The sequence below is a fragment of the Acinonyx jubatus genome, chromosome E3, assembly GCF_027475565.1.
Source record: "Acinonyx jubatus isolate Ajub_Pintada_27869175 chromosome E3, VMU_Ajub_asm_v1.0, whole genome shotgun sequence".
Taxonomy (NCBI): Eukaryota; Metazoa; Chordata; class Mammalia; order Carnivora; family Felidae; genus Acinonyx; species Acinonyx jubatus.
Window position 1 is genome coordinate 13,806,835 of NC_069398.1, and position 27,709 is coordinate 13,834,543.

Sequence of the window (27,709 nt, forward strand, 5' to 3'; positions counted from 1 at the left end):
GCAGGGGCGGAAGGTCGCCCAACTGGACCAGAGTGGAAGGTGTCGGGCAGTAACAAGGCGGCAGGAGGCGCTATGAGGTGCTGGTAGAAGGTGCCGCACAGATCCAGGGGGAATGAAGGGTGCTAGTTGGCCTCCGGGAGGCTGCAGGCACTGTACCTCGCCACCGCAAGGCACCGTGCAGGACGCACCTGGGCGCAGAGCTGCCTCAGGGTGACAGGGGGCGCTGCGGAGTCGTGGCCGGCACATCCTGGGCCACCTGGGGAATACACCTGGGCAGGTGGGGGCGGCCCCGAGGGGGCGGGGTTCCAGGGGCGGGGCCCAGGTCAGGCGCACAAGAGCCGGAGGCCGCGGCAGCTGCGGGATGCTCGCGCTGTTACCGGCAGCACAACAGAGCGCGCACGGATCGCGCACCCCCGAGCCCCAGACTCTTCGGAACTGAGAGAGGTGAGCCGAGCCGGGTCGGGTCGCACTAGCTTGGGGGTTTCAGGCACCGGAGCGGCCGCGGGGCCCGATGGCTTCTCGGACGCCGTCCGCGCGGTCGGTGGTGGAGCTGGCTGGCATCAGCCCGGGGCTGCCTCCCGGTGGCTGGGATGCTGGGACACCTTCTCAGGCCAATCCGGGTCCAGCCAGCTCTCTGGCGTCTGCCCACGCCGTCGCCCGGGAAGCAGAGCTAGGGTGACAGGCGTTTCTGGGCTATTCAGGGTCCGGGGCTCTGGGGGTCCCGGGCCGCGCCTCGCCTTGTCTCTCCGCCCAGCACCTGTTCAGGCCTTGGCGAGACTTGACCGCGATTGTTCCTTTTGCTCTCTGGAATGTTTTCTCTGGGGTGACCGTGGTTGCAGAAAGAAGCAAACACTTGAATCGGGTTGGTTGGATTCTCTCCGGCGGCGTCAGCAGACGTGACTTCTGCCACAGCACAGCGTGCGGTCGCTCTGTGCGGGGTGGGCAGGGGCTGCAGAGACGCCAGGGGGGAGCTCGAGTCCCACTCCCAGAGCCTGAGGCTTGGGGTCCCTTCCTGGGGTATAGGAGATAGGCAAGCTCCAGGGTGGTGGGGCGCAGTAGAGAATCGCTGTCATGAGCGGCCCTGGAATTTGAAAAACTCCTTTGAATTCTTGCCATCTGGGTGGCCTTGGGCAAGTTACCTAATCACTCTGCACCTCAGTTTCCCCCTCTGTGAAATGGGGACGGTACTAATACCTCATCTAATTATAGGGAGCATTAAATAAGGTAATATGTAAAAAGAGCTGAGTAGGATGGCAGGGAGTCCTAAGGGATCAATAAATGATAGCTGCGATTATTGCTGTTGCTGCTATCATTGTCATTATTATTACTGTTGGGGAGCAGCACAGCTAGTAGTTAAAGGCATGGACTCCTGAGTTCAAATCCCAGCTTGGCCACTTTCTAGTGTGACCTTGGACAAACTACTTAACCTCTTGGTGTCTCCATTTCATTTGCATAATGGGGGGAAGTGAAGGTGCCTACCTCAGAAGCTTGTTGTGGAAATGAAATGAGTGAATACCTGTAAAATACTTCAAAGAGTGAGTGCTCCGTGTCAGCCATTGATTCTTCCACAAAGGCATAGTGTTTGATCAACCAGGGGGACCTTGCTCTGCTCTGAAGTTGTAACACTGTTTCAGTGCACATTTATCTGTTTCGTGTTGAGCAGATGGGTTCCCTTCTCTCAGCTGTGGTTTCACTGACATTGGGGGCTGATCCATTGGAGTCAAGGTCAGTCCTGGAGAAGAAGCTGGTGGGGCAGAGGGACCCCAGGGGTTGTCTTCAGCGAGAAGAAAGAGAATTAGAGATAGGAGTATCCAGCATCTGCGATTCTGAACATTCGCAGAGGAGAAAACCTTCCCTGCGTGGCCATTTTGTTTGACAGGAAATTGAACCTGGATCCAGATTTTTAAAACAAACTCTTGCTAAGTTTTTTGCTTTTGAATGTGTGAGAGAGGAGTTGAGGATGGGAAATGCTTTAAATGACAAAACAAAATAAATTACATTCCTCTTGCTAAGAGACCAACAGCATAATTTTGAGGGTTGAGAAGGTTTTCTCCATCCCAGTAAGGTCATATGTGTCTGTGGGGGGGGTGGGGGTTGGAGGGAGGTGCCTGCCTCTGGACATCTCACTTGCTGCCCCCCCCCCAGCCCTCTTATTTTCTTTACATCATAAACCTGTAACCCACGAGCATCATAAACTTGAAAGCCTCCCAGCTTTGCCCCAGCTTCCAAATTTTGGACAATATCTCATGGGGTCAGGGTGGACAAAAAGTAACTCCTGAAGTGCAGAATCCTGCCTGAAGAACTTGATGGGACAAACTAAAGCCCAGACACAGGCCCTCTGAGGGCATGGGGACCACCTCGCATATCCTACTCCATATTAAGGTATTCCCTACTCTGCCTCTGTCACCAACGGCAGGTGTAGAAGGCATAGAGTTTCCTGGGGTGCGTAGGTGGCTCAGTTGGTTAGAAGTCCAACTCTTGATTTCATCTCAGGTCATGATCTCACGGTTTGTGGGATTGAGCCCTGAGTCGGGCTCTGTGCTGACTGCACAGCCCAGCCTGCTTGTGATTCTCCCTCTCTCTGTCTTGTGCTCTCTCTCACACTCTGTCTCTCTGTCTCTCAAAATAAGTAAATAAACTTAAAAAAAAAAAAAGAGGGACGAATTTCCATATACCTTCCCTCCCCCTTACCAGTGCTCACAACTGTTGGGAGGTGGTGACACTGACTATCTAGAGTTTGGAAATTAAACAGCACAGGATCCCGGGGCACCTGGGTGGCTCAGTCGGCTAAGCATTTGACTTCAGATCAAGTCAAGATCTTGTGGTTTGTTAGTTCAAGCCTTGCGGCTGGCTCGGTGCAGACAGTTCAGAGCCTGGAGCCTGCTTCGGATTCTGTGTCTCCCTCTCTCTGCCCCTCCCCCACTTATTCTCTCTCTCTCTCTCAAAAATAAATAAACATCAAAAAATAAAAATAAATAAATAGCACAGGATCCTTTCTCTTTCCTTCTTCTTTGGGGAAGAGACAGTACCCTTCAAAAATAGTACTTCTTTGGGGAGGAGCACAATACCAGGCCCCTCAAAAGCCTATACCATGGTGGTGAAGGCTGCAAGGTTCTAATCCAGTCCTTCCACTGAGTAGCTGTGTGGTCTTGCACAAATGACCCCACCTCTCTGGGCTCATTCTCCTCCTCTATAACATGAAGGTGACAGTAGTGGTTGTTGAAACACAAAATGAAATCTATGTGGATTATATGTATATAGAGAGACTTTATATATTTATGAGACTGATGAAACTTTATATAACCATGAGGTGACTCTTTCTTTATGTATATAATATATAGAATACACAATACACATATATTAGTTCATTTCTAAAAAGAATGTTATTCCATGTTGTGAAGTTTCTGTAAGTGAAATGCATCATGTACACTGATGAATGTGATAGTTTGTTTTCCAACACTTTCCCCCAAACAAAGCTGTTATCTCGTCACAGTGTATTCCCCCAATTAGTGATACTTTAGAATCAAGGAAATAGGGCATTGAACCTGGCAAATATTAAGTGGCCAATAGTTGTGGGCTATTGTTTATAAGGTTCTCTAGAAACACCAAATGCTTGACTGTAAAGAGAAGAAGTTAAACAGAAACGAAACAGAAACCCCACTTGCAGGGAAAGCGAAGGGGAAAAGCCTGGGAAACATGGCTAGGAGTGGACCGAACAGGATCCAAGTTGGCTGCCGAGAAATTCTCTTGACAGATTGCATCTGTCAGAAAATGTTGGTGGGGTACTTGCTCAGTGCCAGATACTGAGCTAGGCACCAGGGGTAGGTGAGATAGGAATGCTGCCCTCCAGGGGGCCAGGTGGGAGGAAGCGATAAGGTGCAGGTGGCCATATTCTAGATAGGGCAGAGCGTGATAAGAGAGGTGCAGAGGCTGAGGTGTGGAGGGCTCCTGCTCCAGGCACCCAGGGGAAAGGTCCTTCAAACCAGTGATTCATGGGTTAAACCCCACCCAGCCCCCACACGGCTGGGCCTGGGGGCTGCACAAGGAGGAAGCAGCCCTTGTTGCAGCTGCAGTGGCCAAAAACCCAAATATCCTGGAAAGGGGGCCGGGGTCTCAGAATGCAGGCTGTCCAGCCCACAGAGGGAAAAAGGAAGACGGCCTCTGAGGGCATGTGGGCGGGTGTTTCCCCAGAGTCTGCCCTGTCCCTGGAGGCTAGGGAGTGTGAGGTCACCCACTTTTCTTCTCTGCCCCTCCAGCTTGCCTGGCCCTCAAGTCCCATCCTCATCATGGCTCCTGGAGAGAAGATCAAAGCCAAAATCAAGAAGAATCTGCCTGTGACGGGGCCCCAGGCGCCTACCATAAAAGAGCTGATGCGGTGGTACTGCCTCAACACCAACACCCATGGCTGCCGCCGCATCGTGGTGTCCCGCGGCCGCCTGCGGCGCCTGCTCTGGGTTCTCTTCACGCTGACGGCCGTGGCCCTCATTTTCTGGCATTGTGCCCTCCTCATCTCCTCCTTCTACACCGTCTCCGTCTCCATCAAGGTCCACTTCCAGAAGCTGGATTTTCCTGCCGTCACCATCTGCAACATCAACCCTTACAAGTAAGCGGCAGGAGCAAGGATATGGAGTGGGGGCCGGGCCCCCCTCGGAGGCCAGAGCCCCACTCAAAGATGACACGTGCCAGCCCACAGGGAGGCTCTTTAGAAATCTGAATTTGCTGCCAACATTGGTAAACTCCCTCCCCCAGGTTCTAAATCTGTCCCAAGTTGTCAATCTATCAGCTGCTTCTGAGGCTGGACTAGCTCAAGCTGTGCAGGAGTGGGAGTCTGCAAGGGTCAGTTTCACTGGGGGGTGGGGACTGGAATGTGCTAGCAAAGCCTCCCACCCCAGGCACGTGCGCACGCACACACGCACAGGTATGTATGTATAGGCACACACAGCCTAGCTTAGCCATTTCCCCCTGAGCCCTCTAAACTCACACCCTCGCTGTCCCCGAAACATGAGCTGGAGGCTGACTCAGAAGTGACACCCAAGTGACTTCCGGAAGCATCTCAGCTGCCCCAACCCTCATTTGAGTGAATCCAGCCCCACTAATTGAGATCACTGGGCTCTGGGCAGGATCAGCCATTGGTACTGCCCTATTGTCTGCCACAGGGCCTGTTCTAAATGGGTCACTGAAGCTGTGCTCAGGATTATTGAAAACTGATCTGTGAGGCAGGTCAGAATCTGGCAGAATTTGTCTGAGCAGGTGTGGGCATGGGGAGAAGGGAGGAGCAAGGGAGGAAGAGTGTCAAAGGAAACTAACTGGTCAAAATCAAAATCAGGTCTAAGCCTCATTCTCCACCTCAGAGTCTTTTTGTCCCTCCCTCCCTTTCTTCCGTCTATCACTTGCACCATAATCATTTACTCAGTGTCTACAAGTTGGCATGCACTGTACTCGAGTCTGGGGCAAAGAACTGAACAACCCAACACAGTCTCGGTCCTAGGGGAGCTGAGTTGTAGTGCAGGAGTGAAATATTAGCAAATATAATTATGCTAATAAAATTAATAGTGACTGTTTACACACACATACGATAAACTCAATGAATCTTTCCAGTGATCTCATTTTACAGATGAGAAAACTGGACACAAAAAGGCTAGGTGACTTATCCAAGTCCCATATCCGGAACCAGGATGGGGAACTGGACCCCAGGTAGTTTGACTCTGGAGTTTACACCCTCAATCATGATGCTGTGTCGTCTATGCAGGGAGCAAGGGGCAGAGAGAGGAGAGAGGGGAGCAGTTGGGAGGGAGGCCAGGACTACTTGGTATTATGGAGATTTGAAGATGGCGCTGTGCTTCATGTGGTCAATTCCTGTATCATTCTTGTTCCTGGGGGTTATTGAGGTGACAGTGTTACCTTTTCTGTCCCAGGACTGATTGGAGAAGAGTCAGTGTACAGGGGCAAGTGTGCTAGGTGGAGACAGAGCCGGTCCCCTGGACCCACTTCCAGTTAGCAGTTACTGTCCTCACTGTAATTGTCCTCACCGTGGCTGGTTTATGGGAGGCACCTGACAGTCACCACTCCAGAAATGCTGGTCGGGGCAAACTTACCAACACACCCCAAGAGCAAGCAGATGGTAGTGGCATAAACGAAGCCATGAGAAGTCACACAAGGGTCACACGGGAGCCTGTCATCACTTTTCAAGCCAAGAGTCACTTTGGATGGGGCAAATCATAAAAGGCCTCCTTAGCCAAGGAAGCGGGGGAGAAGTGGGCCCAAGGCCGACATACACTGATGGGAAACAGAGGGAAGAGGTACCAGCACTCTGTCAGTGGAGCTCCCCTCTCCCTGACTCCTCCTTCCCCCCTTGGCAGGTACAGTGCAGTGCGGGACCTTCTAGCCGATTTGGAACAGGAGACTAGAACGGCCTTGAAGAACCTGTACGGCTTTCCAGAGAATAAGTCTCGAAAACGCCGAGAGGCAGAGTCTTGGACCTCGGCTTGGGAGGGCACACGGCCCAAATTCCTCAAACTGGTCCCACTGCTGGCTTTCAGTCAGGATGAGACCAGCAAGGCCAGGGACTTCCTCACAGGGCGGAAGCGGAAAGTCAGTGGGAGCATCATTCACAAGGCATCAGATGTCATGCATGTCCACGAGTCCAAGGAGGTGGTGGGATTCCAACTGGTGAGATGCATGTCCTCACAGCTGGGGGCCATGGGATGGGCTAGAGATGGTGGGTCCACGAAGGTTTCTCCTTTGCCATTGTCCCTATGGTCCCGCTCAAAGAAATACACCCAGTTAAGGGTGAAAATTCTGCAAGCAACTAAAATTGATTCAAGTAATATTAAGCAGAAAAAAAAAAGTCTTAGAAAGGAATCAGAAGATCATGGAGGCCTGTCAAAGGACAGAAATTAGGGAAGGTCCAGGGATCTAGGTGGCAAGAAATGGTGAAAGGTCATTTCAGATATGGCTGCTGGATTCAATAAGCTTTCACGATTTTCAGGCTTTTTGTTAATCCATCCATAAAGACCGATTCAGATCCCATCTTGCGACTATCTGATTGGCCAACTTTGAGTCGGGTCACCTAACAGAGGGTGAGGTGTCATGATGGACAGTCTCATCAGACTGTATCCAACAGGGGGAAGGACGTTCCACAAAAGCAAAATTAGGGTACAGATACCAGAAGGAAGAAAATAGGTAATAAACAACAGAAACACCCAATGTTCCCTGCAGTACTTGCCTTTGTGAGGTGCTGCGGCCTGACTTTTCCTCTCTCCTTCTCAGTCCCATTTAAGGGGCTCTAAGGAAGCAGCCAGTCACCAAAATCGAATTCCATTAGTGTCCTGGGCAAAGGCAATCAGTTACGCTACCTCGCCATGCCCCAGGCATCTCTCTAGGATGAGACCTCTCTTCTGTACCTTATACTTGGCTTGCCAGTTGTGAGACCTTGGAGCACCAGTTACAAATCCTGGAGAAATGGCCCTTTCCCTTAATCATCAAGACTTTTCAAAGTCTTCCTGGGTCTTTTCACAAGATACTCTCTCGGCTATCCTTGATAGCAAAATCAATCCTTCAATGCCTGTCCTTTTGAGAGAGATTCCAAACCCAGTGTGATGAGAACATCTGGAACATACTACAGTCTCCCTCTAAGGCTCTAATTATTACATATTTTAAATGCTGGTCATCCCAGCTAAGGATGGCATTTTAGTTAACATTTGGTAGGTGAAATAATGGAGATGTCATGCCTTGCCCAAGATCCCGCGGAAATATCATGTTGAAGTCTGGGTGAGGATCCAGATTTCTAGACTGCTGATCCAGTAGGAAATGGCTAGAGGTGGGTAGGAAGTCAATAGCAATAATCAACCAAAGCCTGGATATCTGGAGACCCTACAGGAGCCGGTTTTTCTTCTTACCCGGTAAGCAGTCACAGGGAGCCATGACAAGTGGGATTCTGTGTCCTTCTCTCAGACCCTTCCAGGTCCCTGAGGCTGATCCTCTCTTAGCCCTTGGAAGTAACAGGAAGCCCATCCTTGCTTCAGGTGTCCCTCCTGTTCCAGTCTAGAGTCCTAGGTCCTCATCCTTACCGTCCTTCTCAAGGCCAGTGGTAGTGCCAGTGGCTTCAGCCTACTGTCTCCTCTTATTCACAGTGTTCAAATGACACGTCCAAATGTGCCGTCTACACCTTCAGCTCAGGGGTCAATGCCATCCAGGAGTGGTATAAGCTGCACTACATGAACATCATGGCACAGGTCCCTCTGGAGAAGAAAATCAACATGAGCTACTCTGCTGAGGAGCTGCTGGTTACCTGCTTCTTTGATGGCATGTCCTGCGATGCCAGGTCAGGAGAGGAGGCTGCCCTCTTAGCTCTGAGGACTGGTGGCTCTGAGCTCCGAGTCCCTTGCCTGCACCTGCAGCTCAGCTGTGGGGCTTGGGAGTGAAAGATGCTCTTCTCGCTGACCCTGCCCTTTAGAAAACAGCTTACATGGGATCTAGGCTCTGGAGTCACTGAGGAAGATAGAGATGGCATAGAGTCAAAGTATCTTTGAACTCATTAAGTTACTCATAAAAACAGAGGGGTTGATGGTATATGTATAACCTTGCATGCTACCATCGTGCACACCAACAATTGAGAACCACTGATCAAGCACAGAGGAAGAAATGAAGGAAAGAGAGGTAGGAAAGAAAGAGAAAGAAAGGTCTATGTATAGATGGGTGAGCTTTCAAACTTTTCTGCCTTTAAGATAACACTCAGATCCCTGGTGGTGACTGAGCAGTGATGGGACATTCTAGAGTGTTCCTGCCTATCTGAAAGCCTTACTTCATTCTTTTTAAACACTAAGCCTTTCTATCTGTTAGTAGATACATTGATCTTTATGAAACTGAGTGATTGGAATCATATCTGCCTAAGCATTAGGTTCTAAAGTCAGTGTAAGGACACATGTGATGTGGTTCCTTCTCCTGGGATCATTTCCTGGTGTTGGAATGGAAAAATGTCAAGTGTTGGCTGAGAAATTCATGAGTAGAGGAATTTGGGGCAGACATAGGGCACAACGAGAGTCACACTGGGATGGAGACAGAGCTGGGAGGATTAAGATGGGGGAACAAAGCAGAGAGTAGTCCTACATTAACGTGTGGCAGCCGGGGTGAGGGGCTTTGCTTGTGGTTTATTAGACAGAAAGTGGAGAAAGTAAGTCATGTCTATTATCTGTTGTCCACAAAAGAAAGTTGGCCCTGTAAGCCCTTCCCATCCAGCCTTTAGCTCAGATGCATGAGGGGAGCTCCCACCAAAGCTCTTTCTGACCCGTATTCTTCCTTATAGAAACTTCACGCTTTTCCACCATCCAATGTATGGGAATTGCTACACGTTCAACAACAGAGAAAATGAGACTATCCTCAGCACCTCTATGGGGGGCAGTGAATACGGTAAGGAAATCCGCACCAACAGTGAGCATCCTGGCAGGAGGGCAGTTGGAGTGCCCGAGCCTTCCAGAAATGTGGGATCTCTCCACCTGGCCAGAAACCAGGGACATCACTTCCCCTTTGGCTGTGCTGTTTCTATCAAGCATCCATGTTGGCTCCTTCTTTTTTTGGTGTCTGTTTTCCTTTTTGATGTCTCCTCTACTTTTGAGAGAGCAACAGTGACGTCACTGGGGTTTCTCCTCCTGGCAAACCACTCTGGCTCAAGCCTGCAGCTAGGGAATGAGTAATGTGGGTCAGGCAGACTTCAGATGGACTTAAACCCAGATGTGCCAAACAGGAGATTAGGGAGGCAAACATACCTTTATCTTGGTTAAGATAACACATTCTGCAGCCAAAACCCACAGCTCTGCCACTGACTGTGTGACCCTGTCCAAGTTATTGCACTTCATCTACACAGTGGAAATCATGATAATGTCTCTGCTTTGGGGTTATTGAGAGGACTTCATATATGTAAAGTGCTTAGAGTAAGTCCTGGCACATGCTGTATTAGTCTGCTTGGGCTGCATAACAAAATATCACGGACTGAGTAGCCTAAATAACAGACGTTTATTTAGTTTCCCTTCTGGAGGCTAGGGACCCAGGGTCAAGATGCTGTGAACTTGGTTTCTGGTGGGATCTCTTTCCCTGGCTTGCAGACAGCTGCCTTCCTGCTGTGTCCTCACCTGACCTTTTCTCTGTGGCAGAGAGAGAGAAAAGGAGAGAGAGAGAGAGAGAGAGACGGAGGTCTGGTATCTCCTCCTCTTGTAAGGACACCAGCCTTATGGGATTGGGGCCCTCCTTATGACCTCATTTAACCTTTATTAGCTCTCTAAAGGCCCTATCTCCATTACTGTCACATTATGGGGTAGGATTTCAACATATGGATTAGAAGGGGAATACAATTCAGCATTTAACACACATGAAACACACAATAACTGCTGGTTGTGTGTTATCATTACTACTATTGGTACCATTACTACTCCCACCACCACCAATAGAACTGTTATGACCTCCGGTACTATTACCACTGCTCTTACTACAGTGACTTTTGTAGCGAAGGCAGGAAACAGATGGGCCTGGCAAAGTCCTAAGTGAACTGAACATGAGTTGATATACAAATATGCTCCCACAAGGAAAGGCAGGAGAACCCCATACGGACTCCCAGCCTTTGCTACTGTGTAGTCTGTACTCTTACCAAGTCTGCAAGAAACCGTAATCCAGGGCACGTACTTCAGTGGAAAGAAGTAGTCTGGGACCTGGGAGCAAAGAGCTGCAGAGTCCAGGCTCTGCTGAGCATGTGCTGTGTGACCTTGAGCAAATCCTTGCCTGCTCTGGGCTTCCATTCCTTTATTTACAAATGGAAGAAGTCAGAATGAACTCTCCGAGTTTTCTTCTGTCAATCCATAAAGGCCACGAGCTCATTTGCTCTTTCACCAAACATTTATTGAGTGCCTGCTGTATGTCACGTTTTCTTCCACGTGTCAGAGACACTAGGGTGAACAGATGCCCTCTCTGCTTCCAGGGAGCTTGAATGATAGTGGGGAGAGACAGACAATAAATGAATGAACAAGCGCATGGACATTATCTGATTATAAATCCTAATGAGGACTATGAGGAAAATAAAGTAGTGAAGGGTAAGGGGGTGCTGGGGTCAGGATGGGGGTTTTATTTCAAATAAGGGGCCAGAAAGGCATCCATGGGAAGAGTTAGGGGTGAGAAGATCCTTATCATATTAAGGTCCACAGAAGAGCATTTGGGGCGTTATCAAGTACAAAAACCCTGCGAAGGAAATGAATTTGATGTGCTCTAGAAACAGAAAGAAGTCCAGTGTACTTGGAGCTTCTTGAGAGAGCAGAGAGGGGGCTGAGGAGGGAAACACAGGCAGGGCTGCATCATCATAGACATGACAGCCACAGTCAAGTTTACAGATTTTATTCTATGGCATTTCCTATGTATCCAGTGAGATGCCACTGAAGAGTTTCGTGCAAGGGAGTGATCTGATTTACAATTCTAAAAGATCCCTCTGGCTGCTGGGTACAGAATTGCCTGCCAGGGTAGGAGGTGAAGTATGGAGAGGAGTTAAGCCAGGGATCAGACACCGTTAGTGCTTTTCTCTAAGGGCTTAAGCAGCCACAGCACTGCATGTCCATTTGGGTGCTCTGCCAAACCCCTCATCTCAAAGGACCATGTCGAGATGCATGTTTTTGGACCCAGGAGTAGTTCCTTTATGGCTCAGCAGAACTGCGGCAGTGACACTGTTTTTGGGGGACACAGCAGTGAGCAAGTCAGTCTTCTCCACGAAGCTTCCAGTCTAGCCCTGTACACCTTTCACTTTGTTGGAAATACCTGCATTTTGGTTTTGAGACTCCCAAAGCAGCGGGAGAGGTAGGCTACCACCAGGTAATGTTGAACTAGCCTTTGACCACAGCAGCCTCTTCTCCTCTCAGGGCTGCAGGTGATCTTGTACATCAACGAAGAGGAATACAATCCCTTCCTGGTGTCCTCCACTGGGGCTAAGGTGATTGTGCATCGGCAGGATGAATATCCCTTCATTGAGGACATAGGAACAGAGATCGAGACGGCAATGGCCACCTCCATAGGCATGCATCTGGTAAGAGAACATTCTGATTTCTATAGGGGAGTCAAGGAGAACAGACTTCTTTTTTTTCCCCAAAGAAAACCAATAAGGTGCGGCTTGTGGAACAGCATGTTGGTGTCAAGAGAAAGCAAAGTCTTGATTTTCTAACAGTTCCTGCAAAGATCATTCCAGTAGTTAATACTATAGGCTATCTTTGTATCTTCTATATTGATGAAAAAGGACACAGGATGCCATTTTCGGAAAGAGTTGAAGGAACCTTCCTTATTGCAAAAACAGACACTAGCATTTGTTTACAAGAACTGTGTTGGAAGCAAAGCATCAGACACTAACTATGTTTGTCACTAATATAAATAGAGCAGATTAACACCTTTCTTTCTGGGCCACTTAAAGGTCTATGAGGCATGTAAACCACTCCTTAAGGACTAATGGGAAGTCACTGGGCCATCAAAGCTCTATTTAGCCAATATTTAGCCATCAATTTCACTTTATTTACCAAGAACCCCCTTCTTCCTCAAGTCTTTGACACTCTCTGACCTCACTGGCTGCCAAGAACACTCATACCTGTCAACAGAAACATATCTGGGCTGCAGACTCCAATGCCCAAGTCAACCATGCCCAATGGGAGCAGAAGGGCAAGGCAAGGAGTGTGCGCCAATGCCTGCAACCACTCCACTACTTATGCAGTTTTCTTGTTTGCAGGGCTGGGGTCTTGTTATGCCAGTAAGCTCTCCACCTTTTGTCTCCATTCCTCGTAAACCTGTCCTCCAGAGCAGTGGTTTCCAAACCTGACTGATCAACAGACTCAGATCCACTGATTCAGAATCTCTGGGAGATGAGCCCAAGATCTGTGTGTTTACCAAACTCCAGTGATTATTCCAAGAGGCAGCAAACTCAGGAACCTCAGCTTTAGAAAGTTGAGTAGTTCAACATGAGAGGAGAAGCAAAGTGTCTCTTCCTAAGCGAGAGTGAAGCTAGAATGACAAAAGCTTTAGCACAGCCATAAATGATGGCTTTGTCCTGGGTTATAAAGTGACATAGTGAGCACTGGGGCTTGTATATCCATCCATTACTTGTCCATTCAGCAGGCTATTTTCTGCATGCCATTATGTGCTGGACACAGGGACCACATCAGAGTGGAAGACATGGTCGCTATCCTGTTAGAGCTTAGAGTCCAGCAGAGAGGACCAATAACAGAAAAAAATTGGAAAAGTGATTAATTGTAATCATCAGTACTAACAAGGAGAAATGCAGGATGCATGAGAACATATCAGGGAGATGGCTGACCTAAAGCTTTTTTTTAATGAGGGAAATGGGGAGTTCCAGGGGTGATTTCTTGAGAAAGCAATATTTAAGCTGAGACAGCTGAGATTATGAACTGGCATGGTGATATTCCAGATGAAATCTGTGGCTTCAGTGTCCCATCAAAGGGACAATCCTGGGGGAAAAAAACCAAAAAACAAAAAACCATCAGGATGGTTTCCTGGAACCTGAGTGCTCTCGGGAGCCATGTTGTTTAGGGGCTTTGTTCCAATGTAAGAAGTTTGTTTCAACATGAGAAGTGTTGAGTACCAACTCAGACTGTGTGAATACTGATTGTCTCTCCCCTACCCCCCAAATAATCTTGAGCGCAATCTATGACACTGTGGCTTGAAAAGACTTTAGGGTATCCCTTAAGGGTCTGGGTCATTGATTCCTCTATTTACTGGGATTGCAAAACCCCCTAATCAGAATAGTCAACATTTTCATCTAATATTTCCCATGCTTATCTGTATCCTGAATAAGGACTTGGGATTTGCAGTACATCCTATCCATTAACACATGTTTATTAACTATCCTTTTGCCCCCTTCTTCCTTTCTGCCCCTCACAGTGTCTGCAGACTTGGAGGAGAGGATTGAGAGCTTGAAAAAGTACAAGAACTAAGGAATTCTGCCCTCTGATTTTCTTTACATATATAGTAACATATAAATATATATATATATATATTCTTTTTTAAGTTTATTTATGTATTTTGAGAGACAGAGAGCACAAGCAGGGGAGGGGTAGAGAGAGAGGGAGGGAGAGAGAATCCCAAGTGGGCTCCACACTGTCAGCGCAGAGCCTGATAAGAGGCTTGAACTCACAAACCATACAGGGCTTGAACTCATAAACCATGACCTGAGCTGAAATCAAGAGTTGGACGCTTAACCAACTGAGCCACCAGGCACCCCTGCCCTCTGATTTTCTTCTCTGAGCTTAGAAATACCCACCACCTTGTTAAACAAATGTTTTCTTTAACAATGGTGGGTAAACAAAGACATGGGTGGGTTTTCTGCTACACCTAATTTGAGATGTATAAAATCAAAGCCACAAAGCAAGGTCAGTCAGCTCTCTTGCTGATTTATGAGCATTTGGAACAACAAAAAGTGATCTTAGAGATTATTAAGAGGTCAGCAGGGGGTCACTAAGAATAAGTCCAAACAAACTAGACTTCCTTCCTTTCTTATTTGTTTGTTTATTTTTGTTGGATAGGCATGTTAAGCTGGTAGACTCAGTCAGTTGGTTAGGCAGTTGGTTAAAAATTTTTCCTCCATTCATTGAAGGGCTGTGTGTCCAAAGTACTGGAAATTCAGAAGTGAATACAACAGAGTATCTACCTTCAAAATATCTTACCTTTAAGACAACACAGCTCTGCAATACAGTTCCCAGCTCCGTAGGAACAGAGACATTCTCTGTCTTGTTACCAGACCCAGTTCTTAGAACATAGATACTCAGTAAATAATGTTGGGTAGAGGGGCACCTGGGTGGCTCAGGCGGTTAAGCGTCCGACTTTGGCTCAGGTCATGATCTCACGGTTCATGGGTTCAAGCTCCACATCAGGCTCTATGTTGAGATCTCAGAGCCTGGAGCCTGTTTCAGATTCTGTGTTTCCCTCTCTGTCTGCCCCTCCCCTGCTCACTCTCTCTCTCTCTCTCTCTCTCTCTCCCAAAAATAAATAAAGATTTAAAAAATTAAAAAAAAATGTTGGGTAGATAGATGTATGTATGGATGGATGTACAGATGAATGGGAGCCCAGACAGCAGCTGTTGGTTAAAGCTTCCTAGCTGATGGATTCTTGAAGGACAAATGTCAGGGAAATAGTTTCTGGAAGGGCTAGCCCAAACAAAAGGCCAAGCAATTGCAAAGGGATCACAGGAAGGATTTTAAGCTGAGTAGTGAAACTTTTTGAGAAGTCTCTTTGGCTAAAGTGTAATCGAGATGAAGTAATCAAGATACCGGAAGCAGCACATTTACAATAATTCCAGAAAGAAATGATGAGGACCTTAGCTGAAGCAATGGCTGTGGGGATGAGCATAAGTGAATAGATTTGAGATACTAAAGCATGGAAGTAACAGGGCTTGACAACCAAGGTCAGTGAGGAAAGGACAGGGGAAAGTTAGATTGATATTTAGGTTTTGGCTTAGGCAGTGGGGTGGTTGGAGGTGCCAGGCTCAGAATTAGGGAATACAAGAGGGATAAGCTTGTGGGGAAGATGACCACTTCGGTTTGGGATATACCCAAGTTGCTGTGCCTCTGGGAAATCAAGGTGAAAATGTCCACAGATGCTATGAGCCTGGAGCTCAGGAGAAAAACTGAGGTGAGGGGTGGGGTGGGCATCTAGCATAATTCCATCCTGGGAAATAAATGCCATCACCAAGACCTAACAAAATGTAAATGTTTAAGGGCTGAGCAGAACAAAACTGGAGAAATAGAGGCAGAGAATGAGGAACAGAAGCCAGAAAGAACTGGTGTCAGATAAATCAAAGAAGAGAGTTTCAAGGAACATATAAGCCAAAGCACCAAATACAGTTGAGAGGTCAATCAAGATAAAGGGCAAAAGGTGCTCTCTGGGTTTGGCAACCAAGAGATCACGAGCATTCTTTGCCAGAGCAGTTTTCAGCGGAAGGAGTGGAACAGAAACCAGAGCACAATGAACTGGATCATGAATGGGAGATGAGGAAGTGGGCAAGGGTAGACAACTCACCGGGGTGGTGTGGAGCCAGGTCCTGGAGAGAGGGGAGACTTCACTGTCATTGCAAACCCTACTGTGCATTTTTATCTTAAAACACATGCACATTTCTTTTCACAAGCATATGTGTAACAGGGATTAAGTGCCAGGCTTTGCTAGGAGTCTGGGTGGCTCAGTCAGGTAAGCGTCTGACTCTTGATTTCAGCTCAGGTCATGATCTCACGGTTTGTGACTTTAAGCCCTGCGTCAGACTCTGGGCTGACATTTTGGAGGCTGTTGGGGATTCTCAATCTCTCCCTCTCTCTCTGCCCCTACCCCCACTTTGCACTTTGGTTGCATAATCTCCATGTGTCAGTTACCTCCTCTGTGAAATGGGGATGATAATAATACTGTTACTTTATAGGCCGGTGAGAATTCAGCAAGTTGATTCATGTGAAACACTTGAAACAGTGCTTCATATGTAAGAAGTGCTCTAAAAATGTCAGCTATTACTGTACTTTTTTTTTTAAGAAAAGAGATATGAAGTGAAGGGAAAATAAGTTTGGAGCAAAAAGAGAAGTTAGAAAGTTTTTTCTTGTCTTTCGTGACACTTTCCTCCTTTATGAGATGTTGATCTCTTCCATCTATATAGAAAGAGTAGTAGTTATTTGCCACTTGTGTTGGAAATATCTTTCCTGGTTTGTGCTTGCCTTTTAGTTTTCTTTATCTACTGTTTCATATGCAAACACATCAAATGTTTAGATATTCAAAATCTTTGTTTTCTTCTTTAGTCATTATGTTTATTGAGGATTTTCCCTCCCTGAGATCAAATACTGAGTTACCTTCTAGTTATTTTATTATTTCATTTGATACTTTAACCCACTGGAATGTTTTTTCTGCAGGATGTAAAGTAGAGATAGAATTCACTGCTTCCTCCAAAGAGATAACAGTAGTCCTAACTTCATATACTGAGTAATTATTTTTTCTCAATTGATTAAAAGTATAAACTTTGCCATACACAAATAAATTTTAGAATATATTACAGTGTAAAAACAGAACAAAAGCAAAAAGAAAGTTAAACCACCCTTAATTCCATCTAGGGTATCATACTGCCACCTGGGCTATTCTGCGGCACAGTTCATACCTTTAAAGAGGTGAGCTGAGGACTCCTCTGAAGATGCCCACCCCCACCCCAGGCTTCTATGAAGGAAGCAGATAAGATCTGGTTTGATAAAAATGGGCCCTGTTGCCCACACATATACTCACATACACTTAATCACGCCTACATATACCCATGCATGCACGCAATACACACATCTCGACCTGTATACATGTATGCACTGACATGTGTGCCTACTCACACTTGTATACACAAAGCTTGCATTCACATACATATCTACCCATTCTCATTTTTGTGTCTCTAGAGGTTAGGGACAGATCAGTTCTGAAAAGCTGATGGTGGAGGGGAGAGAGAAAGGGAGGGAGGGAGAGGGAGGGAGAGCAAGAGAGCAAGAGAGCAAAAGAGTGAGCACTGGAGTGCTGGCCCCATCTGCCCTACCTCCCTACTCCCCCACCCCCCTGTTGCTTTAGGAAGCAATCTAAATAACCCAGGGGCTCTGAGTTCAATAAGCATCATTACAGAGTACAAGGACTCTGACGACTCAAAAGCATGAAAATTCAAAAGACAATTTCTCTCAATCAGCTTTCTGGAAGTGACCCATGGGCTGGTCCTCAAAGTAAAAGGAGCCCCATCCACTTTTATTATTTTTTATTTTTTTAATGTTTATTTACTTTTGAGAGAGAGAAAGAGCATAAGTGGTGGTGGGGGGGGTGGGAGGGAGACACAGAATCTGAAGCAGGCTCCAGTCTCCGTGCTGACCTGTCAGCACAGAGCCCGGCTTGAACTCAGCAGTGGTGAGGTCATGACCTGATACCATGTCAGATGCTCAAACAACTGAGCCACCCGGATGCCCTTTTACTTATTTAAAAAAAATTTTTTTAATGTGAGTCCCAGCCACTTTTGCCAGCTGCTCATAGCTTACTCAAGTAGACAGATCCTGTCACCTAGATGCCGGGGTCTTGTACTCAACCCCCCCAACTCCCCAGGCAGGTAGAGCCTATAGCTGCTACGCTGGGCTCTGTGGACAGCTCAGCATGACCCAGGGGCTTGAAGAAACATCTGCCCAGGAAGCCTGCTACTTCCAGAAGCTCAGGGGGTTGGCATGGAGTTAAGCTGCCCTCAAGGGAAGCCACTGTCAGCATCTCTGTACCCCAGGGCCCAGCCAGCCCTGGCATGTTCTAGAGGCTCTGGATCTGTTAGCCACCCAGCTATTTGGAGGAATGAAGTACGTCTGTTTATTCTGTACTGACACGGAAAGAGGCCCACACTTTATCGTTAGTGAGAAGGGGAGATTGCAGGGCAAAGGGAACGTGTGAGTGCATGTCTGCCTGTCCTCCTGTCTGTATATCTGAGATTAGCTCTGCTCCTCTCCTAGGGAAGAGAGGAGACCAGCCTGTTACTTTCCCCTTTGCTTCTGTTGTTTAAATGTTTTAAAATGCGTACTGTTAATTGCCCTTGAGGTACCTGTAGCTAATTGAGGGAGAGTAATGGTCAGCAAGCAGATGGATTACAATACAAACAAAGAGATGACAGCCACTTGCGATGTCTGTGTTTTCTACCTGTGTCAAACTTCTTGATTCTTCCCTACTCCACCCACCAGTTATCTTTCTGTCTGGCCACTCTTAAAAGAAAAAAGATTTCTTTTACCCTCTCACAAATCTGCCATCCATTTCCCCTTTTTTTCCCACTCCCAGAAAACAAACAGACAGACAGACAAGGAACCTGGCTATAAGCTGGTCACAATTTATATTTAATTATCATTCCCCCTTGGGAGAGACATTATCCTTTTTTTGTTTTTTAATTGGCTTGTCTGGATTGTTTATTTGCAGTGACAAATATTAAGCTAGAGCCAAACTTAGTACACCACAAGAAAACCTAATTTAATAAGGTATTTGAGCTGTGAGTCACAATTCTCTTACTTCCTTGGACCATGGTATCATTCTACTCTCTTGGGCATTCCTTGGCCCTCTCTAAGAAATTCAATTTTTTCAAGTCAACTTCTGGGACCAGAAGACAAGTGGGTAGGAAATGGGTCTTTCACTGGGAGGAGAATCCCATGTAGCACACAGTCACTGCTTGTCTTTTTTTTTTTTTTTTTTGCGCCCTCTCCTCCTGCCCACTCCCTGGATTCTCCATTGGCTTACTATCATTTTGAAAACCAAATCCAGATTTCCCAGCATGGCATAGGAGGCTGCCATGATTTGGCCTTGGCCTTTCTCTGGTTTCACCTTTCTTGTGCTACATTCCAGCAGCCTTCGCTGCTTCTTCTGCCTTAACCCTGTCTCCCACTTCGTAGCAAATCCAGCTCTTTCTTGCCATTCCTTGTTGAGCCAACAGGTCCCTTTCTCAAAGACATCTTCCCAATCGCTCCTGGAAACACTGTACCCTTCCTCCCCAAGCCCTCCAATTTCTCTTCCCAGTTTCACTGATCACTAGCCACAATTATCCAAAGTTATCTTATGCATTTATTCCTTTTGACCATCTATCTACCCCACTAGGAAGTAAGCTCCATAAGAGCAGGGAGTGTGTCTACTTTTATCATTGTTGAGCCCACAGTGCCTAGAAAAGCACCAGGCACCTAGTGGGTGCTTAATAAATATTTACTAAATGAATGACTACATGCATGCTCAGCCTGTCTGGGTCCTGGGGCAGGGTAGGGCTGAATGTGTGCTGTTGTGATTACAGACGGAGTCCTTCAAGCTGAGTGAACCCTACAGCCAGTGCACGGAGGACGGGAGTGACGTGCCGATCAGTAATATCTACAATGCTGCATACTCCCTCCAGGTACGGGCAGGAGAGGCCGCTCAGCCCCGGGCTGTGGCCTGGACATAGGAGACAGTTATATATAACCGGGTGTGTCTCAGACCAGGAACTGTAGTGATAATTCCTGGGGTTCATCCAAAGATCTCAAGAACAAACGATGCCAGCTGGTTCTAGTCCTCTTCAATCCATCTGTAACCAGAGCTGAACTGATTGCTTGAGGTTTGCCTGGAACACAATGTACAGATGAGACAGGCCTGCTTCCTAAATAGGCCTTGGCAAGTGAGGGGCAGGAGAGAAACAGTCTGGGAGAGGCACTGGCTGAGGAGTCAGGAGCCTAGCCTATGGGCCCACTCATGCCCTTCACTCGCTGATGCCCTTGGACAAGGGATGCCATCCTCAGCAATCACAAGGGGAGGTTGGATTAGATCAGGGGCTCCTAAATGGCAGCCCCCAGGCCCCTTCCAGGCTGCACACCTAGTTTTTCCAGCCTGGATGGTGTTTAGAAGCCAGGGAATTTCATAAGAAAACCCAGATTTCCAGCTTCTCTTGAAAAACAAGATCTGGCCACTTTGGGCCCATATTCCCAAAATGTAAACAGTGGGTGGAGTGGCCCCGTTAAAGAAGGCATGTGTTTTCATTCCCCATGGTCCCCACCAGCCTCTAGTGTATTACTCGTATCAGCAGCTCCCATGAGCATTTGAGTTTTCAACCCTCTAGTGCGATCATCTGTTCTGCCTTCTTACATTCTGGAAGTCTGTAGTTCCTCTCCTACTGGGATGCTCAGAGTTCATGAAAATCAATCCAGTAGAATAAAAAGACCAGGTGCTCCTGAGCACCGGGTCCTCTAGCTTACATCAGAGCTGAGCTTAGAGGTGGTAAGGACGTTAAGTGGAAAGAGACTTTTAGTTGGAGAATGTCTGCTTATAGTAGAAATGCAGTCAAACTGAATGTAAGACAGGGAAAGGAAAGGAAAGGAAAGGAAAGGAAAGGAAAGGAAAGGAAAGGAAAGGAAAGGAAAGTTAAGCTCAGCTCACTGGAATGATGCTCCTGGATAATATTTAGTGAGAGGCTACCATGTGCAAACACTTTACATATAGCCATCCATTCATTTCCTGCTCACAACAACTTCGTGAAGTAGGTATTGTTTTACTTATCTCAACAGTGAAGAAACCAGAACATCAGAGAAGTTAAGGAACTTCCCTTACACAAGCAAGCATGCCTTATACACACAGCTGGGACATGGCAAACGTGGGATTTGAGCTGAAGCAGCCTGCCTTCGGAGCCTTTGCCATGAGCTTTTATGCTATAAGCTTTGTGGATACTGCGGTAGCTTCCGATCCCCAAAGACCCCCAAACATGGAAGGACGGGACCCAAAAACAGAAAAGTTGGGGACTGTGTTTCTCTGTTTCTTGGCATCCATTTCAATGTCCCCCACTCACACGATTGGAAAGGGTCCATCCCCAGCCGCAGCCCCAGCTCACCCCGTTCACCCCATCTCAGTTCACCTGAATTCTAAATAACTGCCCTACCCTGGTCCCTTTGGAGTCAGGCCAGCCCTGGCCCAGTCCACTGTGTCACGAGGGGCACATTAATGCCGTCTGCCAAGGCTGTGGGAAGCTGACCCTCTGGATGAGGGATGCGTAGGGAGGGAGCTCTCTGGCATCCATGTGCAAGGAGATTAAAGAGAATCCCTGGGTTTCATTTTTCAGATCTGCCTTCACTCATGCTTCCAGACAAAGATGGTGGAGAAATGTGGGTGCGCCCAGTATAGCCAGCCGCTACCTCCAGCAGCCAACTACTGCAACTACCAGCAGCACCCCAACTGGAGTAAGTGAGACCCGCCCCCGGGGGGTGGAGTCAGCCCAGCCCCAGCACCAGCCTGTGCTTTGGCCTTTTGCGGGAAGGAGCCATCGGTAGAGAGATGTTAGGCAAAAGTTTTACTCCTGTCCCCAAGCCTGGCTTGAATTCGACTTTCCAGTTAGGACCAAATGCTGCACCCCAACCTGTGCTAAGATGTTGGCCACCTCTATCAACTCCAGGAGACGGGAACTATTGGTGGTACCTTTTCACAGAACAGATAACTGAGGCTCAGTATGGTTAAGCAACTTCTCCAAGGTCACACAGCCAGGGGGTAATGGAGCTAGACTCAAAGCAAGGGCTGCTGACCCCCCCAACATATGCTCTTAACCTCCATAGTATTCTGTCTCTCAATATGACAAAGCAGCATTTGTTTCTAGAAAACCAGTGTTTGTAGAAAATGGGAGCAGAGGGGCACCTGGTTGGCTCTGTTGGTTAAGCGTCCGACTTCGGCTTAGGTTCATGGGTTCGAGACTCAGGTCAGGGTCTGTGCTGACAGCTCAGAGCCTGGAGCCTGCTTCGGATTCTCTGTCTCTCTCTCTCTCTCTCTCTGCCCCTCCCCTGCTCACATTCTATCTCTCTTTCTCTCTCAAAAATAAACATTAAAAGAAATTTTAGAAAATGGGAGCAAAATCATGAAAAGGGGTCCCAGGGAGGCACCACTGGTGACTCCCAGGAAGGACGCTATGGCCCCACAGCTCACACTGCCCTCTGCCCTGTCCCCCAGTGTATTGCTACTACCAGCTGCACCAGGCCTTTGTCCGGGAAGAGCTGGGCTGCCAGTCAGTATGCCGGGAAGCCTGCAGGTGAGTGGGCTGGAAGGATGGAGCCCGCGGGGCTGGGCCAGGCCAGGCCAGGCCAGCCATACTCACTCCGTACCCTTCTCCCCTTAGCTTTAAGGAGTGGACACTGACCACCAGTCTGGCACAGTGGCCATCCGAGGTTTCTGAGGTAAGTTAATCTTCTCCATCTTTCCCCTCACATTCTCATCCTGGAGCCCAATGTCCTGCCTGTGTCCTCTGGACTCAGGAGAGATCCACAGGGAAGGCCAGATTGGAGGGCTGAGGCCAAGAGGGGAGGCATAAGGGCTGGCCCTGGCCTCTCCAGGCATCCCCAGGTCACTCCTTATTTCTCCATCACAGAAATGGTTGCTGCCTGTTCTCACTTGGGACCAAGGCCAGCAAATAAAGAAAAAACTCAACAAGTAAGCAGACCCCACCCTGTTTCCTCTGCCTGCGCTGGCCCTGGGCCTCAGCCTCCTTACTTGCTTCCTCACTGCCAAACCCTCTCTTTTTCATTCACTCATTCCTTTATTGAGCAAATATTGATCAAGCTCATGTCAGGAGCCAGATCCCACTCTAGGCCTGGGGCTCTCAAATGTTTTGGCTGTGACCCACATTATGAAAATAGTTTTCCATTGTGGCCCATTGAATAGATAAATGAGATAAAAGTCTCATGTAACAGCACTTGCTAATGGTGTACAAAGCATTCGGGCTGATTTTCAGACTGTGCAAACTGGTATAGCCAAACCAACTGTTTACATCCATTTCAACAATCATGACGCCATTCTCAGTGATTAGTGCCCATATCAGTTGACAAAGAGTTTGAACATCTCTGGGGCTGCAATCTGATATTTCCTATTCTGTTTCCCTTTGTCAAAGGGTTTTGGTCATGGCCTAGGAAATTTATTTCATGGCTTCCTGACGTATCTTGACCTGCTTGGAAAAATACTCCTCTGAAAATACTCCATGAAGCTTCTAAATCCTGCTTAAATTTTCCACATCAACATTCACTTCCAAGAGAGCTTTAGCAAAAATCAGCTGGGCCAGAGTTCAGGGACCTCAGGGGATGGAGATGAAGGTGGGAGAGGATGGGGGAATTACCATGTGACCTCACCTCTTTCTGGACCCTTCCCATCTCCACAGTGGAGGTTAGTCGAGCCTCCAACATTTATTGCATATCCACTAGGTACCAGGTGCTGTATGTGGTGCTGGGGGTATCATGACGACCGAGCAGACATGATCTCCGTCCCCAAGGTGCTGACAGTCTAGTCGTAAAGGTCGACTTTGACCAAGTAATTGCAAACTCTGAAAGCAAGCATTGCAAGCCAGTGACCCCTAGACCAAATATAGCCCCATGAAAGCAACCCATTACTTCCAGCTTTCCTTGAAAGATCAGAAGTTCCAGAAACCGCAAACCTGTGTAGAACTAGAGAGTTGAGTCATAGCTGCCCCTTTGGAATAAGCGTGGACACACTTGCCATAGTCCCACCAGGAGGCAATTTTGTGCAGCAGCTAACAGCATGAACTTTGAAGCCAGATTTCTCTAGTTCTGAATACTGGATCTGCCCATTTGTGAGTGGTGTGGTCTTGGGCAAGTTAGTTAACCAATCCGTGTCTTAGTTTCCACATCTGTAAAATGGGGATAATTAAAACATAACGACATAGGGTTGTCGCGAGCATTCAACAAGTTAATTCATATAAGGCACTTGGAACGGTGCTTGGCAACACAGGAAGTGTCCAATAAACGCTGGCTGTTATTATGGTCGTTATCATTATTACGTTATGCCCAGCCTACCTCACTCATTTGTATTACTTGCATGTCTCCTATACATATTTGAGATTGCAATCAAACAATCGCAATATCAGGGCTTGATGAAGAACAGGGTGCTATGGGAGTATACAGCTGGGTGGACTGACTCAGGCTGGTTGGGAAATGGTTTTTGAGTGAATGAAGGGCCTAAGCAACCAGGCCCAGGCTGGAGATGTGCTCTAGGGTGCAGAAGGAGCCCCAGGAGCCAGGTTCTAAGATTCCTCTGGAGCTCAGAGCCTGGGCCATGCTGGAGTCTGGGAAGGAGGGAGACAGCCACACTGAAGGGCTGGTCATCTGGTAGATGCAAAGGCACCTGACTCACCTGGGCCCTGCCTGTTGGAATTTCTCCAGGACGGACTTGGCCAAACTCTTGATATTCTACAAAGACCTGAACCAGAGATCCATCATGGAGAGCCCTGCCAACAGTGTGAGTGGCTTCTTTCTGGGACCTGCCTGGGGTCTGCAAATGTGCCCATCTCCCTTGTCTCAGGGAGCAGAGTTAGATGCTAGGGATACAGCCGGAGCTGGCAGGGCCACCACAGGCCAGCCAGGACTTGGATCAGATAAGGCAGGGGAAGAGGGGACAGGAAGCCTACCCACTTCTTCCTCCAAATCCATTCAGGGCCAGGACTTGCCAGGGGCTCTCTTGGGAACTGGGGTCCCTGCATGAGGCCAACTTGGGTGGAGGGGCCCTCTTAATGGTGTGGCTTGACCTCCCTCGCAGATCGAGATGCTTCTGTCCAACTTCGGTGGCCAGTTGGGCCTGTGGATGAGCTGCTCCGTTGTCTGTGTCATTGAGATCATTGAGGTCTTCTTTATTGACTCTTTCTCCATCATTGCCCGCCGCCAGTGGCATAAAGCTAAGGAATGGTGGGCCCGGAGGCACGCTCCCCCTGGCCCTCAGGGCCAGGACAACCTGGGCCTCGATATAGACGATGACCTGCCCACGTTCACCTCCGCGCTGCGCCTGCCTCCAGCCCCAGGCACCGAGGTGCCCGGCACACCGCCTCCCAGATACAACACACTGCGTTTGGAGAGGGCCTTCTCTGACCAGCTCACAGACACCCAGATGCCGGCGGAGTCCTGAGGCGGGGAGGGGAAGAGAGATGTAGCTAGGAGCCCAGCCACGGTCTGAGAACTCAGACCATGTCTCCTGCACATGGAGGGGACCCTTGGCACCCCCTCTGGCTAGGCTTTTCAGAGACATTGACTAAAAATCTGCTTTGAACAACAACACGGGGCCTGGTTGTGTGCAGGAGACCCTTTGGGCCCTGCCCGGCAACCCTCAGCCATCCAGGGTGAGAAAGATCCAGCAGCCCAAACCCCTCCCACATCTGCTACGGAGAGAGATGGGGGCCAAGGAGATGGCGCCCGCCCGGACGAAAGCCAGAAGTGAAGGCTGACAGCACTTTCACCAGGTCTTGAGAGAGAAGGACTCCTCCGAAGCCCCAAGCCCAGGGTTTCACCCACTCCCCCAGCCTGGGCTGGGGCCCAAGGACGTGCCCTTAGGTATCAAGGCCAGACAACCACTGCCTAGTGCCAAAGACAGGAGGAAGCACCAGCCCTGGAGCTGGTGCTGTTTGTGAATAAACTGTTCTTAGTTGTTGACATTGGGGCAAGGTCTTCTCTGTGTCCTCAGGCAGGGGGGCTAGCCCAAGGTCCTTGGAGTGTGTAGTGGGGAGGGTGCAACAGGTGTGGGGAGGTCTGGGGATGTGACAGGAGGCAGGGGTGGGGCCATGTTCTGGGGAGCCAAGCCAGTGCCCTGGGCCCCTTACCCAAGCACAGAAAGGCTCGTTCAAGGGCCTTGCTGGATGGACACCCCTGTCCAGTGGTGGCCCAAGGTATAAAGGATCATCTGGTAACTCACCTCAGCATCTCTCCCTCCCAGACAGGCCCCCCTCCCCCACGCAAGGCCTGCTCCTCCCCAGCAAGCCAACCACAGCAGACAACCACTCACACCTTCCAACATGGTAATACCTAACACGGATTAAGCACACAGTAGGTGTGTTTAATTCAATGTTAGCTCAGCAACAGTGTGCTGGGCGCTGTTCTAAGCACTTAGAGATGGGGCAACTATAACCCGCAGGCCAAATCCTGTGTGTGCTCATGACCTAGGAATGTTTTTTTTTTATTTCACTTTTAAGTGGCTAAAAATATCAGAAGACTGTTTTGTGACTCATGAAAATGATAGAAGATCCCATTTTCCGTGTCCGTAAATAAAGTTTTATTGGAACACAGCCACACCCATGCATTTGCATATTGTCTGTGCCAGCTGCTAGCGGAGTTGAGCAGTTGCAACAGAGACCCTAGGTTCACAAAGTGTAAAATATTTATCCTCTGGCCCTTCACAGAGAAAAATCTGTCAATCCCTGGATTAGCAAATTAAGGAGGTCCTATTATCCCATTGTATGGATGAAGAAACTGAGGCAAAGAAAGGCTAAATTACTCATCACAGGTGACATAGCTACGAAGTTGCCAAATCGTGCCAGGGATTTGAACCTAGGCAGTAGGACTCCAGAACTTGTGCACTTTATCACTCCATCATTTTGCATCCAATCAGCATCTATGCCTTTTTTTTTAATGTTTATTTATTTTTGAGAGAGAGAGCATGAGCAGGGGAGCATCAGAGAGACAGGGAGACACAGAATCCGAAGCAGGCTCCAGGCTCTGAACTGTCAGCACAGAGCCCGACACGGGGCTCAAACTCACGAACTGTGAGATCATGACCTGGGCCGAAGTCGGACATTTAACCGACTGAGCTGCTGAGGTGCTCCAGAGCCTGTGCCTTTTAAACGTGAGGCTCGTGTCACTTCAGGTGGGAAGAGGGAAGGCTCAATATCCGGCTACAGGGCAGAAGGAGGTCCTTCATCCATGAGTGCAGAGAGGCCTGCATTTCAGGACTGTGCCCAGCACCAGGACGGTTGCTAGTGGAGGTGAGAGAGCAGGGGCTGTGGGCCCCTCCCTGGGTCCTAGGGACTCCCAGTCTAACCTGACTCCAGGTCAGTGGCTGCAATAGCCCTCTCTGCCCCATTCAGTGGTTCCACTGAACCTCTCTGGGTGGGGTGCTGTAAGGAGACACGGCAGCCAGCAGGGAGGAGGTCACTGTGACCCCAGGCTGGCTGGAGCTCCCCTGAGGAGTGGGCTCAGAAGCCAGGGCTGATGCAGGTGAGCATCGGGTTACAGAGGGTGCAAGCCTGGCTCCTGTCCATGCTGGGCTGGGGTGGCCGCAGCCAGTGCTGACAGGTGCCTTGTGGTGCACGGCTGCCCGGGCATTGCCCAGAGACAGCTTCCTCCTCCTCCTCCTCCAAGGTAGGAGGGGTGTGGGCCCTGTCCTCAGATTCCTAGAATTGACCAGCCTCAGCATGATG

The 27,709-nt window shown here is 48.5% G+C and overlaps 1 protein-coding gene and 1 long non-coding RNA gene across 6 annotated transcripts in view; one reads left to right on the forward strand and one right to left on the reverse strand.

Moving 5' to 3' along the window:
- Nucleotides 1-292: 292 nt before the first annotated feature.
- SCNN1G (sodium channel epithelial 1 subunit gamma) lies at nt 293-26,584 on the forward strand. Of its 4 annotated transcripts, none has more exons than XM_027043035.2 (13): nt 293-444; nt 4,257-4,603; nt 6,360-6,669; nt 8,133-8,323; nt 9,305-9,408; nt 11,892-12,055; nt 19,814-19,912; nt 21,602-21,719; nt 22,477-22,555; nt 22,643-22,700; nt 22,892-22,953; nt 24,693-24,768; nt 25,066-26,584. In XM_027043035.2, exons 2-13 carry the CDS (start codon nt 4,287-4,289, stop codon nt 25,426-25,428), a joined length of 1,941 nt encoding a protein of 646 aa, XP_026898836.1. In that variant the 5' UTR covers nt 293-444; nt 4,257-4,286; the 3' UTR covers nt 25,429-26,584. The 4 variants fall into 4 exon arrangements, with proteins under 4 accessions (XP_026898836.1, XP_026898837.1, XP_026898835.1 ...); XM_027043034.2 differs by lacking the exon at nt 293-444 and adding an exon at nt 2,202-2,382; XM_027043036.2 differs by lacking the exons at nt 293-444; nt 19,814-19,912 and adding an exon at nt 2,198-2,382.
- The window catches only part of LOC113594800 (uncharacterized), a 94,314-nt gene continuing 69,872 nt past the window's right edge, over nt 3,268-27,709 (reverse strand). For both annotated transcript variants that reach the window (XR_003415233.2, XR_008294523.1), the window contains one exon: nt 3,268-4,582. This is a non-coding gene — a long non-coding RNA (uncharacterized LOC113594800). The remainder of the gene's footprint in view (nt 4,583-27,709) is intronic.